This window comes from Diadema setosum, chromosome 1 (assembly GCF_964275005.1).
Source record: "Diadema setosum chromosome 1, eeDiaSeto1, whole genome shotgun sequence".
In the NCBI taxonomy this organism is placed as follows: domain Eukaryota; kingdom Metazoa; phylum Echinodermata; class Echinoidea; order Diadematoida; family Diadematidae; genus Diadema; species Diadema setosum.
In genome coordinates, this window is record NC_092685.1 from 41020068 (window position 1) to 41038230 (window position 18163).

General features: G+C 39.4%; 1 protein-coding gene across 1 annotated transcript in view; it reads left to right on the forward strand.

Annotated features, from left to right (window-relative positions):
- LOC140236690 (tubulin polyglutamylase TTLL5-like) overlaps positions 1 to 18163 on the forward strand; it is a 119510-nt gene that overhangs the window by 78188 nt on the left and 23159 nt on the right. The window contains exon 30 of the mRNA XM_072316648.1: positions 16685 to 16848. Coding sequence (XP_072172749.1) covers positions 16685 to 16848 — 164 coding nt within the window. The remainder of the gene's footprint in view (positions 1 to 16684; positions 16849 to 18163) is intronic.

The following is an 18163-nucleotide window of genomic DNA, read 5'->3' on the forward strand; positions in this document are numbered from 1 at the left end:
GTCTGCCTGTGTGTTTATTTGTTTGTTTTGTCGATTGTTTTGGCCAGGAGGGCAGGGTCATTCATGTTTGCTCCCTTGTAGCCCTTGATTGATCCAGCAGACAATTGTGCTGAAGCACCTACCAGGATGTTGCAACATCGCACACTGAAAGTTGAAGTTTCCAACATTTGTAGACCAGTATGAGAAGTCAGTAGGATAGGAATGAAGAGACATCTTCCAGGTATAGGCCTATAAACCTATCTCAGAGGTTTGTCTGCTTTCTCATTTGACGAAGTGTTTGTCATGATCAAATGAATTGATATGCGTGTATGTATGTATGTATGTAAGTCTGTGATTCTGTGAAAGAGTAAAGCAATCAAAGCAGGTTTTATAATAGATAGGTAGTTAATACATTTAGAGATACAACTTCATGGATAGATAAAAACACAGAGAGATATATGATAGCAGAATCAATTCCTGTCCCCATTACAGCTGTTTATAATAATTATGTTACAATGAATATGGATTTTAGTACATTATCAATTATTCGACAATTTTTAGAATATGAATAGATAATTCATTAGATATATACGTACAAAGCAAAAACTCAGAAGTGGATTTGTTATTTTTGAGATCATTTAGTTAGGATTTTGTGTAAATTGCATGCATTTGCATTAGAAGTTTAATTTGGGTGACATTTTTTTTTCTCTCTCTCTCTTTTTCACTGAGGGTTGTTCTATTTCTTGCTGGGCAAATATAGATGCGGTCCTTGACCAGTAAAAATCACTGTCGGACCAGTAACTTTTTCAGGAATGGACCAGTAAAAAATGGAAAAACTGGGTACCTACTGGTCTGACAGACAGGTCAGACCAGTAATAAAAATGGATTAGTGTGCAGCCCCGATGTACATATGCAATACTTAGCAAAAATGAAAAAAAAAAAGAAAAAAAAAGAGAAGAATAGCAAATGCCTAGATGTAGTGGCGGCCTTTTTGTCTTAGCATCAGAACAATATTCTGCTTGTCCAGCAAGACGACTAATAATATTCATTAGCTCTGACCTTGACATCAGCTGCAGCTCTCTTCCCCCCTCCCCCCCCCCCCCACCACCACCCCATCCACTACCATGCCGTCTTGAATTGGCACGGATCATCCAATGGCAGATGGTATGAATAACCTGTCATGATTATATCATTAGCTGACCTCCAGGGATCGTTATTTTATAAATCAAAATATTCTCACATTTTTAGAGGCAGAAGGTTGCTGATGATTGTATGGAAAGTGAGGACTGGGATCGGATCGGAGCATCTCCGTGGATGAGAAGCAAAATGGTGTTACTGATCGTGAGAATGAGGGGTTGTATATCGTAACATCATGAGATTAGTGGCAAAAGGGCACTGATGATGTGCAGCTGTACTATCGTAACGCCCTTATAAATCTCAGCTGACATTATTGTCTGAGCTATGAGAAATAGTAGACAGGTGCAGTATCCATTGTCCCATCAAGCTTCAGGGGAATTGTCATCTTGTCATCAATTCAATTGGCAGTGCAGAATTTCATAACATATAATGATAATAATAATGTTTAGTTTTTATAAAGCACATTTCAGGCTTGGTAAGGACTTCGCTACGCTTTACAGACTATTATCTTACAGAAGACAAGATTTAGATAGAACTGCTTAAATTTTGAAATCTGAATGAAGTCAGAAAAAAAAAAATCACAAAAATTTGCCAAAATGAGAGAGAGGAAAAGAGATAAACTTTGACGCTTTGAAATATGTTGCCAATTTGAGGATTTCATATGAATTGAGGAATGAAGGCTTTTTAATATTCTGCAATAAGAAGAAATATCAATCTATGAAAAAAAAAAAGCACAGGCCTCAATGGAAGGGAAACACTGTATTGTATTTTGTGAAACACTAATGAATGATAAATATCATCATGAAATGGTATACTCCAAACCACACAACTTACATTTTATGGAATATGCTGTGTACACTGGCAAGTCAGGGTATGCCTGATGAAAAGTTTTGATCCAGCTCTTTACTCTTGTTCAACATGACCTGTTGCTGTGAGTGCTGCCTGTTCCTGCAGTGCTGTTTTAATACCAATACCAATGACGTATTATAATTTTCTGTTCAAGGATGGGGAAGGGGGAGACAGGAGCTTCCATTCTTCTTTCTTGAGGTTGATTTTCAATCCAGACTTCTTCTTTTTTCTTTTCTTTTCTTTTTTCTTCTTTTTTTTTTTTTTTTTTGGAGAAAGATGGGCTTTGGTGAGGGGAGGGGTTGGTATGAACAGAGAGTGCGTAGTAAAGATACAAAGTGGGGCTGGTATATGTGCAGTACTTGGGGCACTGGAGTGTTCATATATGAGATGGCATCACTGGCCTCTGGAGATTCCTAGGGTTAGACTGTGGGTAAGTTTGGCATGGAAGTAAGCTGCTTCAACGTTTTCCATGCGCTTCCAAGTCACATTTTCGAGTCCCTTCACCACATCACTGGCGTTCTACATCATGCTGCTGTTGCCGCTGCAGCTGCCATCAGGCGTGTTGTACCAAGGCCTGGTCCTGCAGAGGTACCACCTGTTCAGAAGGTCACCTGCTGGATTCTACTTTAGTACTTTTAATATTCCCCCCCCCCCCCATCTATAAATGGCTCAACATGTAGGCCAATAAATATGTCAAAAGGGGCATATACATAAAAAAAAAAAAAATGGGAAAGAGTTCTTCAACGTACTAGTCACACTGCCAGAAAAACCACACACTTTTCCGGTGTAACGCCGGAAATTCTTATGCGCATCTCGCCACTGTCGTTGCGTTAGGCAGGCAGGTAGGAGATCCTTGCGGCGAAGGTGGATGTCACATGACCAAAAAGCGGAATAAAGCTGGCGAGCCATGGAACAAGCATTCACACTGGAAAAAGGAAATGGAAAAAAATGTGGCAGGGTGTGAGGGGATGACATCATCCACTCACTCATTTGCATATTCATATCGGGCTATTCGAGCACTTTTTGTGAAAATTACCAAAACTTCTCAATTTAATAACTTCCTCAATTCTTATCCGATTTTTGATCAAATTTTCACAGTTGTGCTCATTAGATTTTACTCTTTCTTATCAAAATAACTTCAAACAGGACTGGAATTCCCCTTTAGTCCCTTTAAATTACCACATGTAGTGGCTTTCTGTACTCACGTAGCTGTGACAAATGAGACATTTTCTTTGTATTTCCAAGTGATTTATTTATTCTTTTCCTATGAGACAAAGTTAAGAGTGGAGGAATCAGCTGTCTGTTTTCACCATTTGATGACTGTAGGTTTGTCCTTTCAGCAGAAGATGAAAGCACTTGTTTGACCTCATACTGGGATATTGGTAAAAGGGCATTTGTTTACATATATGAATTGCTCTGAAGGATGATTTCACATAGAATTAATCAAAGGTGATTTTTAAGTTATTCAGGACACTAGAAATTCTTAAAGAGCATATTGTGGATTTCAGCTTTAAAGGAATGGTACGGTATTGGTAGAGGTGAGAATTGGGCTTTGAACTTTTTGCGAGATATCAAGAACCCGTTTGTAAAATAGTACAGAGCATACCTTTCTAAGAGGAATTCGAAGTTTATTTGATGAAAATCCGTTTTGGAATGACTGAGACATCCAAAAATAAAGTAAAACAAAGGGATCGTAATAAAAGGTGGGTCCCACATTTAATTAGAATTGCTCTGTTTTGGGTATCTCAGCCATTTCAAAAACAATTTTAATCCATAAACGTTGATTCCTTTTAGAATTACATGCTCTTTCGTATTTCTCAAGAGGTTTCTCATAATCTCACCCCAAAATGTTAGAAACCCGAGGTTATGTAGGTCTCAACCAAAACTACACAATCCCTTTAATCAACTCTTGAATACTAACTGCAAAGGTCAAACAGAACCTCAGGACAGTGATGCCGATCTAAGGTCTCAGATGAATCGGAGTGATCTTGAGTGGTTAGTGTACGGACATGAAATCAACCCTTTATGTTAACACAAATAATCTGATGTTTAACAATTTAACCTGACCAACATAAAGCATTACTGTCCTGCTATACAAAGGCCACATATATTTGATAGGTATAGAGAATCTTGATGAGGCTCTTCGTGACAGTTTTGTCGTGCAATGAATGTTTGTAAGTGTCATCTCTTTCACTTTCCTCTGAGTGAGAGGAAAAATAGAAGTCAGTGAAAACGGAAGATAGAAGTTGTGTGAGTGGTATCTGTAGACGTTTGCAAAGTGTAATCGGAATTGACACCCTACAAAATGAGAAGCCGCAGGTAAGTGTAGCCAGCAAGACAAAACGAAATAATTTGCGAGGATCCGGGGATAAAAGTCATTTGACCTCCGACCTCGTGTTATTGTATGTTTCCGTGGAGATATTGGTTTCTAAAGACTTGCAGAGAGGGTTCTTACATCTAGTCTGTTGCGAAATATCAGTATCCCCGTGGGAGATGAGGTCACATGAAAGGCCAATTGTTATTGATGCTGGGTAGTATATCTTTAAAGGGACAGTCCACCCCACTCCATGCCAAATTCAATTTTCATAAAGAGGGGAAAACAAGTAAGATCACACTCACAATTAATATTCATTTTACAGTAACCAAAGCTGATATTTTTTTTTTAAATGATTCTGAAAATTTCATGTGTTGACCACAAAATGCGTTAATGGTTCTAATCATACATGTATATGAATAGATTCAAATTGAATAAGGCAAGTGATGTCACAACTCTCCCATTCATTATAGATTTTAATCCTTTTTCTTGGGGGGGAGTACTTCAGCAATGAGAACAGAACTCGTACTCCCCTTTTAAACATCATGATTGCTCATTCACAATCACTTGAGAGTATAATGCAAAGAATATAATTTCTACATTTATCAATGCTCAGAGAATCTAATTAAAAAAAAAACTTTCACTCCTCTTTTTGAGTGACTTCACATATTGTTTGTTTGTTTGTTTGTTTGTTTTCTTGAAAGTCGGTCAGATTGGAGGTACAGGGAAGTTTCCCTTTAAAGAGAGCCCTTTGAACCCATCAGGATATAGTCTGGCCTCAAATGTCTTAGTCTTGTGTCTTGGTATCAGGTGAAAGGTGTATTTTCGGTTTATCCACGTGATCACCACGTATGCTTCACATGCGTACATGAAATGATGGCACTTGCAGTACTTATATAAATACATTTGTATGAATCATGTCTTTATGCCACTGGAGGTTATATAAAAAGTCTCATCCTTTATCATCTTTATGGTAGGCTGCATAGCCCTTTGAAGATTCAAGAAGAAGAAGAAGAAGAAGAATATGATTGCCTTTGGTTTGGTATACATTTTAAGCACAAGTTCTACCTGCAAAAGGAATCTGGATTTCTAGTGTTATAGTGGTCTGATTCTTTTCTGGTAATCATTGGTTATCAAGGCATTAAGTCCAAAACAAATTCTGTAGTTTGAAGACTTTTGATACTTTGAATTAGATTTTTGTTATGGCATGTGCTATTAATTATCAGTGTCCCACAGATACACCAAAAGTGTTGCGAGTTTCATTCACCGAAGTATACTGTGCATTCACTTCCTGAATGTATGATCATATTCATATTGAATTTAAACCCTGTTCTCTGAGCACAGAAGACATGAGGCAAAAACTTCCATGTTCCCTCTAATCAAGGTTACACACATTGTGTTCTGGTTCTTTCCATCTCTCTCTCTCTCTCTCTCTCTCTCTGCCCCACCCCTCCCCCTCTTTTAGAAAGACTGACAGGGTTTGAAGGTGTGAATGAGGTGATTTTAAAAAAGCTCGGTTTTGGTTTCCAATCGCTCTGAAGAGCGATGCCGTGAAGGAATTCCGGTCCATTCTTTGGCTGAGGAGCGTTGGGGAGCGGTTGAATGTGGCTAGATTGGAAGTGTCACAGAAATCTCTACTGTGACTTTCATTTTCTTTGCAGTTTACACTTCTAAAATTATCACAGCCCTGCTTCACCAACCCCCCCCCCCCCCCACCACCCCTTTCCATTTGTTCTATGCCCCCTGGAACTGATGGCAGTGCAAGGTTAGCACTTTATCTCCGGAAATGGTGTTGTCATGAAAATTTTGGAATAGGTCGTGGGTTGGATGGGGCTGAGGTTGGAGGAGGGACGGGTTTAGAAGCAGAAATTGTAATTTGGTCTCCGCAAAAGGAATGGGGACAACAGGAGTAAAGGGTAAATATGGGGGGGGGGGTGATCATTACTATCCATGTGTGATATCTTCCTCCCTTTCTAAAGATAGGTTTTAAATAGGCTTTTACTGAAATTTCAATTTTTATAATATGGAGTAATATCTATGCATCTTTCAGAAAGTTTTGTCTCTGTTTGTTGCGTAGTCTCAGAATGCCAAAATAATCAACTTCCTTTTCAAAAGTTAAGACATTGTGTGAAAATTAATGTTTATTTGCCAAATGAAGTTGATATCTATATCAGAGCAGGTTTAGTTTTTAACAGTTTGACCCCCAGTTTCCCCCCAAGTAGCAAGTCTTTCCCTTGTCATTTTTATATATCTTAAATGTTTTAATACCAGAACACTGATCTCAGCACAACAAGCCCCTCCTTTCCCCTCCCCTTCCATTTGTGTGGAGAGCAAGCTGCATTTTGTAGAGCAAGTCTCTTATTAGAGGCACGGCTTACATACTTTCTGTCATATTTCCTCAAGCCTTAATGTGATTTATTTCAGCTTGCACCAAAATGATTTATCTTTCTCTCCACAGTTGCACTTTTTGTATGTGATTTTTTTTTTCATGTATTTTTTTTTCTTTATGCCTAGAGATGAAACTGTTTCCTGTGTAACTTTTGTCAGGAGAGAAAACTGCTATCATGGGAGTGGAAGTGGTCCATACGAACAGCTGAAGTTTGGAAGAAATTATCAAGGGCCTAGTTATTGTGACCAGAAAACAAAACAAGACCGAATTGAAAAAAAAAAAAAAGACTTAAAGCAAAAAAGAAAAAAAAAATGTTTGAAGACAAGGCTCTATTTTTTTCTTCCATTATCGTGTGAAATGAGATTTGTTTTGAATTTACACATTGTGGAAACAATGCCGTCGTTGATTTGTTTTGCTCATATAATTACGTGTCCAACAATGGCGAGATAGACTTTCTCCCCGGGACCACCAGGAAGCTCGGTTTAGGAACTTGTCTTGTCGTCGTCGTCTGGTGGGGTCTGGTCTTTCTGTGACTGTTTGTCCTCTCTGAAACACGTCTCTTCTGCCTTCTCAGAGGTTGCGTAGGGGCAAGCAGATACGTGGAGCAGAGTTGGTGATAGGAGTTGTCTGCTGAAAAAAAAAAAATGAAATATTATTTTGGAAATAAATGCTGAATTTCAGGAAGCGTCATCTATTTTATAGTCTTGTTAACTTTTTGATGAATATTTGCCATGCCAACATGACTTAGGCCCTAATTTTTCAATGACCTGCAAGTAGTCACAACTTTCAGAAACATGTGTCCTTTGTTGCTTGGAGTTTCATTGATCATATGCATTCATTTTTTTTTTTGTCTTTTTATTTGTCTGCAAGTGACTAAATAGGGAGAATTATTCTTAAAACTGGAATAGTGTATGTAGACTGCTGGTTAAACATCTTTAAGTTCCTGAAAAGAATTGTATCAAAACTAGCAGCTTTTAAAGCTGATTCTGGGGAAAAGTAACAGTTATGATCTTGTTTTCATGAGCAAAATAGAGAAAATTTGATCACTTGTAGAATGGGCTGGCTTTCAGTTTGAAATTCTGATAGTTGCTAGCTTAGAAATGACCTGCATAGGAATAGCCTAAAGCATCTTGTTATAGTTATTTTTTTATTTTCTACACATTTATTGCTGGCATATGTGCCAAGATCTGAGAAAGAATTAGCAGGCTGTTACATTTTGTTCAAATCGGTAACAACAGCGTTCTACTCTAACCTTAGCTGACCCAGAATAGTCACCTGGTGATGTTGATCTTCCCTTTTTTTAATTTTCTTTAACATATTTTTCATTGCCTTCCGTGTATACTAGTTGCAGATTGCTGGAATGCTTGATTTGGGTGTACCAGCTGTAAGTATTGCAAAGGTTGCATTGTTTCGGAATTGAATAATTGGTGCAATAATGTAACTTCTTGACCTTGTATAGCTAGCCACTTTATGGGTTTATATGGGTTTGTTATGTTCTACATAAGGATGAAAACAGAGGCTCTTCTGTGCATCACCTCTGGACTCCAAACTCAAGCATACAACAATGATGTCTTTCTCGTCGCCATGACAACAGGTCTAAACTGGTGGAGAAAAGCTGCATGGGAGTGAAACCAAAACTTCTTTCCCCCCAGTGGTCCCAGCTGACGTTTTCCCTGAATGAGGAGCGTGTGATGTTACCAAAACACCCAAATTATCCTCCCCTCCCAAACATCTGTCCCATGGATGTCTGATGATTTAAAGAAACACTCGAGCTCAATCACCTTGTTTTCTTCCAGACATTGGCAGAAAATTATTTCCTGGAATAGTATCAGTTTGTTTGTATTTTGTCTGTATTTGTTTATTCTGGTGGATATTGCCCAGTTAATGATGCCTTCAAAGAGAAATTGCTTCCTTTTTCTTCTCGTTTCCACTGTTGCTACAAAAGTGAAGTAGGTGTATTCATTGATCAATTTCCTTTGTTTGTTTTCGGTACCATCCCATGGTTTGATATATTTTGCTCAAATAGATTTTGATTGGCATAACAAAATGACATGATTGCATAGGGTGGAGTGTTTTGTTTTCTCTGTTATGGTTGAGCATTGATACCAAGGATGTGTAATGCTCAGCCTACAAATGGATTCAAAACAAAAAGCAAAAAAAAAAAAAAAAAGCAGGCAAAATACTTTATGGACTCTTTGTTGTGCAAGTTCAGCCTAGTTATGCGTGATCCATGATCGGCTGTGGATTTTTTCGTAGCTGGAGGCGCCAAAGTGTTTCAAACTGTCCCCCTTTCCCCAAACCACCACCAGTCCCCAGTGTAAATCGCAAATTGAGAGTGAAAACACCCTGGAACTAAAACAGTGCTGGACAGGGCTTTTTTCTTTCTCATCACAGCATGCATATGAAGCCCCCCCCCCCCCCCCCCCCCATTGATAAATTCAGGCTTTAAAGGAACACAGTCAGCTGAAGAATACCATAGAAAAGGAATCACACTGTTTTAAGCCAGTTCCTCCCCTCACTGTTGCAATTTACCAAGAAGAACAGAGAGAGAATGTGCAAGAAAGTTTTGTCTTTTCGAATTTTGCTTGTCAATATTTTTTCCACGGTGATTGCAAAACTTCATGTTCTGTGTATATTTGGGATCTTGATATTGTGCTGATAGTGATGATGAAAGCCTATTATTAATCAGGAGTTGGGGAAAGTGTTGATGGAGACATTCATGTCAAGAAAAAGATGAAAATAAAAAAAATTATAAAATTGCAGCACCTCAATGATTCAAGGCATGTTACAGTGTGCATGTGGCCGCCAGCTTGCACTTGGAAGTTCCACTGCATTCAAACACAACATGTAATGCTGCATACATGTGCAAGACTCACAACTGAGTACTTTCCCGCTGAGACTGCCAAGGTAGAACTGTTAGAACATATGAGCCACTTCTGTACAAGTGGAAGAGAGAGAGAGAGAGAGACCACTTGACTGCGTTGCATGTGTATCCCTGTTAAAGACATGGAAACTGTGATAACTTTATTGATACTCTACTAGTTTTCCATCAACTTTGCACACTGTAGATCTGTTGCTTTGGTGCCATTGATATCAGTTTGGTAATACACTTGTTGTTGTTTTTTTCTTCTCCTGGTTTATTCTCTTTGGCTAGATATTCAGATAACTTTGATTGTTGAGTATCTTTAAAAAGATTTTTTTACATTTGCCAAATTTGAAAGTCCTTTATAAACTCAGATGCAACCTATTTTCAGTGTTTGCACTGTATTGTTTCCTGACCTGAACAGCATGGATTTCAGGGTCTCAAGACTCCAGACTCGAGTTACCAACCAGGAGAGCATTTTTGCCAATGTTATCTTAGGATCAGACGGGGGATCTGATGTCATTATGCGCGGTTTCATTCCAATTTCTCCTCTCAACGTGTATTCATTATATCTCCGAGTCCCTCTCCATCCTAACGCTGTCCGTCAGCGAGGGTGATGCGTCGCCATGGCGATGCATCCACCAGAGAGATGGCATCTCGGATCTAGTTCAATGCCTTCTGTGCTCTTGTCTGTCCATGACGTCTCCAGCCGAATCCCGGAGCGGTAATCAAGACCATCTTTGGTTCTTGGTAATAGCATCATCCATGGGATTAAAGAATATGTTTGCTTGAACTCTTACTCTTCTTGCAGGGTTGCTTTTGTCATAGAAATTGTAAGGTTTGGTATCAAATGTTTTCTCAGTAAACAAACTCAGAGTGTAAAGAGGATGCTTTGTTCTTGAGTCTAAATTTGGAGCGAGATTTTTGGGGGGGAGATATTAAAGGGGATTCATGTTTTGAACATTCCTAAGTGAGATAATGAAAAGCCTCTTATGAAATATGAAAGAGCATGTAATTTTAAGAAGGATTCAATGTTTATTTGATGAAAATTGGTTTTCAAATGGCCGAGATATCCAAAAAAGTGCTAATAATAACAGGCGACATGCCACAACTTTATTAGGATCTCTTTGTTTCACCTTGTTTTTGGATATCTCGACCATTTCAAAACCGATTTTCATCGAATAAACTTTCGATACCCCTTAGAACTGCATGCTCTTTGACATCTCATAGAGTGGTTTCTTAATATCTCGCAAAACGTTAAAAGCTAGATCCTCACCTCGACCAGAACTGTACACACCCTTTAATGTTATCCCCCCCCCCCCCCCCCCCCGCATGATAAGCTTTTGGTAAATGATGAATATGTGTCATATATTTCAGGTTCTTTGCCCATTTCATTAGGAGTGAAATCTATTAGATTTTTACATGGGTCAACCATATTTTATTTGTCTTTTGCATAATTTCTGTCGCTCTATGAATATCACACTTTTGATAGCAATAGTCATGGCCAGGTGGTGTGATATCTGGCCAACAGTCACCAGCTCTCTTAGCCGATCTTTCAGCAGAGTGGCAGATCCCCTTGGAAATCCTGTGGATGCTGGTAGGGCCGTCCCTCTGGATGGGGGATCTCGTCGTCAGAGGCATCAACCACTCTCTGGGATTCCTGTGTGGGTAGACATTGATGGATCGTTACATCCAGCTAGTCCTCAGGAGCAATCAAAAGTGGCCAGAAACAGAAAGAGGAGAGAGATCTACTGTTCTCCTCCAGTGGCTGCTCCCGATTGCTAACAACCTCTTCTCCATGGTGGTCTCTTCGTCGTAGCACTCGCTGTCTTGTACATTTTTCATCTTTCCAAACTGTGGAGCCCAACCCTTCCAGTCAAGAAGCGGACTGTTGAAATGAAGAGATTACTATCAATGCCATTTCTTGTATCACTCTTTATGTAGTTCAGTATATAGATTTGAATGAAAGACATTTTGCTAAAGATCAAACTCTTTTATGCATCACACTGCTCCCAAAATGATATGCTCAAACTTTTTGAACTTTATCTCTGCTTGCTTTTGTTTGATTTGTCTATTTTCCTTACCTGTCCCATTTTAATACCCCATTTCCATCTTTGTGGAGATGTTCAAGTTTACACTTCTTCAGAATCGGTCCAAGTATACATACCATTGATATAACAAAAGTGATGCTACATGCATAGGTCAGAAAACACTTCATTATCATAAATCTGTTGATATCGTTCCATAGAAGGTTCCATCGGGCCGATGTCTATATTACATTAGCAAGCACATTGCAGCATTTCCAGAGAATAATATTATTCTAGAAATTGATTTTATGAGCCCAAAATTTACCTCTTTTGGAGTATGACAGTTCCTCTCTTTATCTTTCAAGCCATGTCCTTTGGGTGGACATGAAGTAAACATACTATTTAGATAGATGCTGCTTTTGGCAGGAAAACTGCATCATTGCCCTGTTTCCAGTGCTACTCAAGGATTAGCAGTCATGTGAATTTGAAGGACTGGAATATATATCTTGCGAGATATATCTTGGAGGAATGGCAAAAGGAAGGGCACGTAGTAGGCAAGCTAGCTGCATGTGTCTGTGTGTGTGTTGGGTAGGGATATTGTAGTATCCAGTTTTTGAGCCGGAGAATGTAAATTTGGATTTGCGTCCTCAGCTGAGGGTATTGGGCAAGGCACCAAAAGTTTGGATAATGAAATCCTGCTGGATTTAGTTAAGGGGGGTCCGGGACCATCCCCCCTTACTACATGCCAGGGGAGGCCGGGGGTTCATTGTCACACGTCAAATTCCCATGTGTTTGGAGTTTAGACCAAAATCTCTAACCTTCGGCGGGCTGATCCAGCCGAACCAGCAAAACGGGGTGAATGGAAAGACCGACCGGATCTGCAGAGAGGGTTGCCATCTCAACTTTAATGGTTGGAGCCATGATTTTGTATAGTGCCAACAAGATACTTTTGGGGTAATCGGTAACTTTAAGATCACATGTGATTAATAGAAAGTATTTCAACACACAGTTTGTGACTATAGATTAAGAGCGAGTTGATAGTATTCCAGTTCTTCAGTTGACAGAATGGGGGGGGGGGGGCACAAGTTTCGTCATCAGAATTTTCAAAAGGACTACTCCTTGTGATGATATTTCAAACCAGTAGAGTGATAAAATAAGGGGAAGAAATTTCTACTTAGAAGTACAACTCAGTGCTATTGTCTTTCTGTGAAAGATGTTGCATTCTGTGCCAAGAGTCACATTTCTGAATTCTATTTTCTTCAGTTATTTAAATTATCTGGAGCTAATCAAGGATACTATTGAAAAAGGATATCAGTCTATATGCCTTTTCAACCATTTACATCTTTTCAGCCAGGAAGTGATGTGGACATAAACTTAAGAAGGTGCTACAAATATAATTCCTACCTATATCTGATCAGACAAGTGGGTCAAAGAAAAGTGCCTAATTTGCCAACTACACCATCAAAAGTCATTAACCATAATTGAGGAAAAAAAAGATATCATAATCTTATGCAAGATGCAGTATGATTGACTTGATTCAAAGATGATGCATCAGACACGTCTACATCTCTCATCTTCATCAATTCAAATCTCTCACTGCAGCTCATGCAACGTGAGTTCTTCTATATCTTCTGTGGTTGCTATACCGACTTGTGGTAGGGGGGGGCGTTTCATCAACGAGTTCGTCGGAGATTTCACCGACAAATTTGCTATCAGCCAATCAGACCAAGGATTTCATTAGCTTTTAACAGTTGTCAGTGTAAATCCTTGCGTCTGATTGGCTGATAGCAAATTCGTCGGTGAAAACCTCCGACGAACTCGTTGATGAAACGCCCCCCTGGAGTGAACACAGTGCATTATGGGGGGAAAAAGTAAAGGTTATCCAGTTGTATGAATGTGTCATGTCACAACTTGAACTCGTAACAACTTGATGTGTATTGTACACCGGTGCCTTGCGCAGTGACGCATGTGGATATGTAGCCTGTAGATGCTAATTTTGTGGCATATTTCAGTTCATTCTCTATGGCCTAGCAGACAAATATCTTTTTTGATAGTCAAGTTTCCTGTCTTGTATGCTGGATGAAAACTACAGCTAATCAAATGAAATTGTGAGGGCAAAACGCAACCTTATTTCCCAAATGAGAATTTGGCATCATTTCCTGCATTTCAACCAGTTGAAAGTCAATTTCAGTGCATACCTGTGACTTACTGATCAGAATGCCACGAAAACAGGAGAGAGATCTATATATTTGAACTGTTCTATTGCTTTTGCACCGTTTGGGGCTGTGTGGCTGTTCAAGACAAAAGGCTTTTTCTGAAAGAGAAAGTACATACTATGCACTGTGGCCATGTGTATATTTTTTCTACCACCATTTTTGAATTACACCATCTCATCACTGTATCAAGGCAAACCATGTACGGCATGAGCTTGTTGACTGACAAAGGTATTACATATAAATATGTCATGATCACATAATTCAGTCAGATCTCATGCTTTTTGCTTGTGGCGAGGTAACTCTATCAAACTTCCGCTCCAACGATGACAACTTCCTGGAAAGAGTGATGAGGAGTAACTCCTCTGTTTCAAATCTTTATTTTGTATTTTTTGGTATGATCAATTTCTGGTCTGAATGGAAGATGCTTGCTTCAACCGAGATGGATATTGCAGCCACGGCGTGCCCGATAATTCCCTGGATGGTGGATCGTCCTATGGGGCACCACCGGAGGATATCCGGCCCGACGCAATTCTCAGAAGAGTGCTTGAAATGTCACGAATATTGAGGATCCTTCGGTTTGCAGAGAACGTGACTGGGGTTCGACTCTTGTCGCTCATCGCGGAGAAGAATTCCAGCTTCGATTCTTTTTACGTGTGTGCACATTTTATATCTCCACAACCTTCAGTCTGGTGTACCACTTTGGCGCAAGCCACGATTGATCTAGATTTAAATCCCTTTGTCCCAAATATGTACAAGGTGTTATTGGACTGATCAAGAAGGTTGCACTGGCGAGAACATTTGCAAGGTTGTTGGGCGTGCTTTCTTTGCAAATAGACGTTGAAAGAGAACAGGACTAGGAGAAAGAGGAAAAGAGACAGAGAGAGGGAGAAGGAGGGATGAGAGATAGGGAGAGAGAGCCTGGGTTTCTGCGTAGGGCAGAGGGGCAAGAGAGGTTCGGGAGGTGGGAGAAAAGTTGCCAGCCATCTGCCAGTAATCAGTCTCACATGTAGACAGTGTTTGCTCAACGCATTGTACAGTGCAATAAGTACCAATTACATCGTTACCACGGCGAGCTCCTCCATCATTCCACACCGCATCATTGTTTTGAGAGCCGGAGCAGAGCATCCCACCATCCCCCCTTCCTTGGCTGAGTTCCCACTTCTCTCACAGATCAATGACTAGAGCTGATCCTCTGTTCTGATTTTATCCCCCCCCCCCCAACACCTTCTATTTCTTTGCTACGTAAAGGAGGAGGGGAGGGGATATCTCACACCCGTGGATTTAAAATGTCATTACAAACCCCTTCCTATGTTGGCGAAGAGAATGTCGGGCGGTGGAGGAGGCCCCCACTGCCCATGAACCCATTTGGGAGCAGATGGCAGAGTTGTGTTTTGTTGACAAACGCAGTCATTTATCCATGGAAACCGCTTCAGCAGATACGAGGCGGCGAAAATTACAATACCTTCGGCACTGTCGTCATTGGCATCACATGGCCAGGAGCTCGGAAGACCTCTTCTGATCTCTGACAAAAGTTTCCTTCCTATCTTCCCACTCTCTAGGAATAGTAAAAAGTTGCTCAGATACAAAGTTTGCTGCTTGCAAAGGATTATGATTTATGTTTTAACAGTTGTTTGCAATATTATAACTATTTTGCTCAACTTTAATCTAAATCTAAAAGTGTTTTCAATTTTTATACCCCATCTCCTTCCCAACTACTATAAAGCAAGATGTGTTTGCGGCATGAAATTTTTTGCAAATTGGAGCCCATGGCCTTTTTCGCATGAAATTTTTGCAAATTGTCACTGGCATTCAGTGCATACAGTGTAGACAAGAGATTTCATGTCCATTTTGATTTTGCAAATCTTTGCGCTCGCAAAATTTGTGAAATTAAAATGTACAGGATCATTCCTTGTTTTACTGTACAAGAGGACTTAGTTGATATCATTTAATTTGATGTTAATAGAGGGGTCAATGTTTTGAGCACCTGAAGCTGTGTTCCTATAACAATCTGTATCTTCTTGTTAAGGATGTGCAACACTTATATTGCAGCAACATGTTTTTTAACATACCAACATACCACTAGTGAGTGTCAATATCGGCACTCCTGGAGTCAGATTATTTGCTTACGAGTTAACTGCTTATAGCTGTTTCAAAACAAGGCTTCAAAGTTGAAATGTTATTCAGAAAGGTGTAACAAACATGCTTGCCCTATGACCCAGGCCACGTCACATAAGCCTCATGTGTCGATTTGCGACTGAAACTCAAAATTTCAGGGAAAAGCGAGGGGGGATTCCTATTGGCTGACTGCCAAGGTGTGGTCAATTTGTGGTTGACTTACAGTTGGAGACTCGCATCATAACTCTTGAACTCTTGATGTAACGATGTAACACTGAAGAGAGGTATTTTTCTTGTTTTTTTCTTGTTTAGGGGGAGTTTTGAGAGAAAAATAGGATTGCTGTAAATATGAAAGTGGTTTTTTTTTTTTCTAACTAGTTGTTCATACTTTGCTACATAAGATGAATTAATTTGTACCATGTTTTGCATACAGATTTAGGCAGTTAAGTGAATATACTTTTGCACAAGCACACAGACAAATACAATGAAGAAAATATTTACACATTCATGATTATAGAGTCAGTTCCAAACACAAAGTGCACTATGTTTTGCCCACAGTGAAATGTTCCACATTCAAAGAACATGTGATGTTGGTGTGTAGAGTGTTGATAGTGAAAATAATGGTCATTTAATAATAATAATAATAATAATAATTGCATTTATATGGCGCTTCATACTGACGTTTCTAAGCGCACATTTTCAATTGAGTGTTGGTATCTTTGCATTTATTCATCTTGTCTTTCGAAAGAATGATAAAGTTGGAGGACTTTCCGGCATCTTTTCAATTCTTTGCAGGTTGCTCAGGCGCACACCAATGCCTCAGCGCTGCGGGACGCAATTCGAAGAAATGCCGCATCCTCTGTAAATGGTGCGACAACTTCTTCGCCAAATCATCGACCGCGCCCGCCATCGCAGTCATCAAACGCTCGGAAACCAATCAGTACACAGAGACTAGCAAGGTAGGTGTCATGATGTGGAAAAAAAGAATGCACAAACCTTTAATAGCACGTTCACATTGTTGTACAATCAAAAATGCATTTCATGTAAAGATTCATCCTGTACCATCAGGTTTGCACGTGTTGCGATCTGTTTGTTACCAAATTTGCCTTTACCAATTATTTGACATCCCTACAGATCACACTTTCCATTGTTCAAAACCTTGCCAAGTTCACAGGAAATGCCAATGGTTACTCTATCTTTTACAAAGAGAAATGAGCAATTGTGAAAGAAAACTTCAACACATACACTCTCAATCTCTCTCTCTCAATGTACAAGTATCTGTCTATCTATATATATCTCAACCTCTTCATCTTTCTATTTGTTCAGCTATTTTTCTCATTTATCCATAAATGTATCCATCTTTATGTGATCATGATTAGATCAATAGACTGATAAGTGAGATACAAAGATGGTAGGATTTTATGTTGGGACTTTGTTTTGATATAACACTAACCCTTTGGCCACTAGCTATCTGTCTATTTATATTTGCTCTCATTCATGCCAGTAAACACATCATGTCTGCTTAGGACTTGGCATGTGAGCAGTGACACTTCGCACATCTTCTCTTAATTGTGGTTTGAGGTGTTCTATCCGATAATCTCTTGGTGTCAGTCTTTGAGTGTGCCTGTGCATCAAGCAGTCTGTGAGTTTGTCTCTCCAAACCTGTCACCTGTCACACTTCTTTTGTGACTGCAAGCACTGACATCACGTTCTGGGAGGGGTTGGCCACATTCACAATGACACCCATCAACCATCTTTGATTTGTGGTTGTAAGCAGTATCAAAAAAGTCCCAGTGTCTATTCATGACAGCAATTGGTGAATCTTAATGAGCTGTCATTTAATATTTCTTTTAAACTCTCTTTAAAGGCTCAGTCTTTATTCACAACATTAGTCAGTGAATCTTTATATCACCTGTCAATTAAGAGTTTTCTTAAAGGTAGGGAATCTCATTTGCATGCCTTAAATGAAGAGTTGTATAAACACAGTGGTATGTTGAAGAGAGTATCATTTTAGAAACTCCCGTAAAGTATTGAAAGTGGAAGGTAACATTTAGTACATTTTTATTGACCATTAGATTTTGAATTGAATTTTTTTCGGGGCTCACCGTAAATTCCAGTACATTACTAGGCTACCTTTGCAGACCCATGCACTGCATGTGTGTCCATCATGTATATTTCTATATACATTCTTGCCACACACTCTATATGTTATTACATCAGCTCCTATACTTGTAGATTTGTGTTTATAGATAGAAAAATACAGAAGACTGCAAC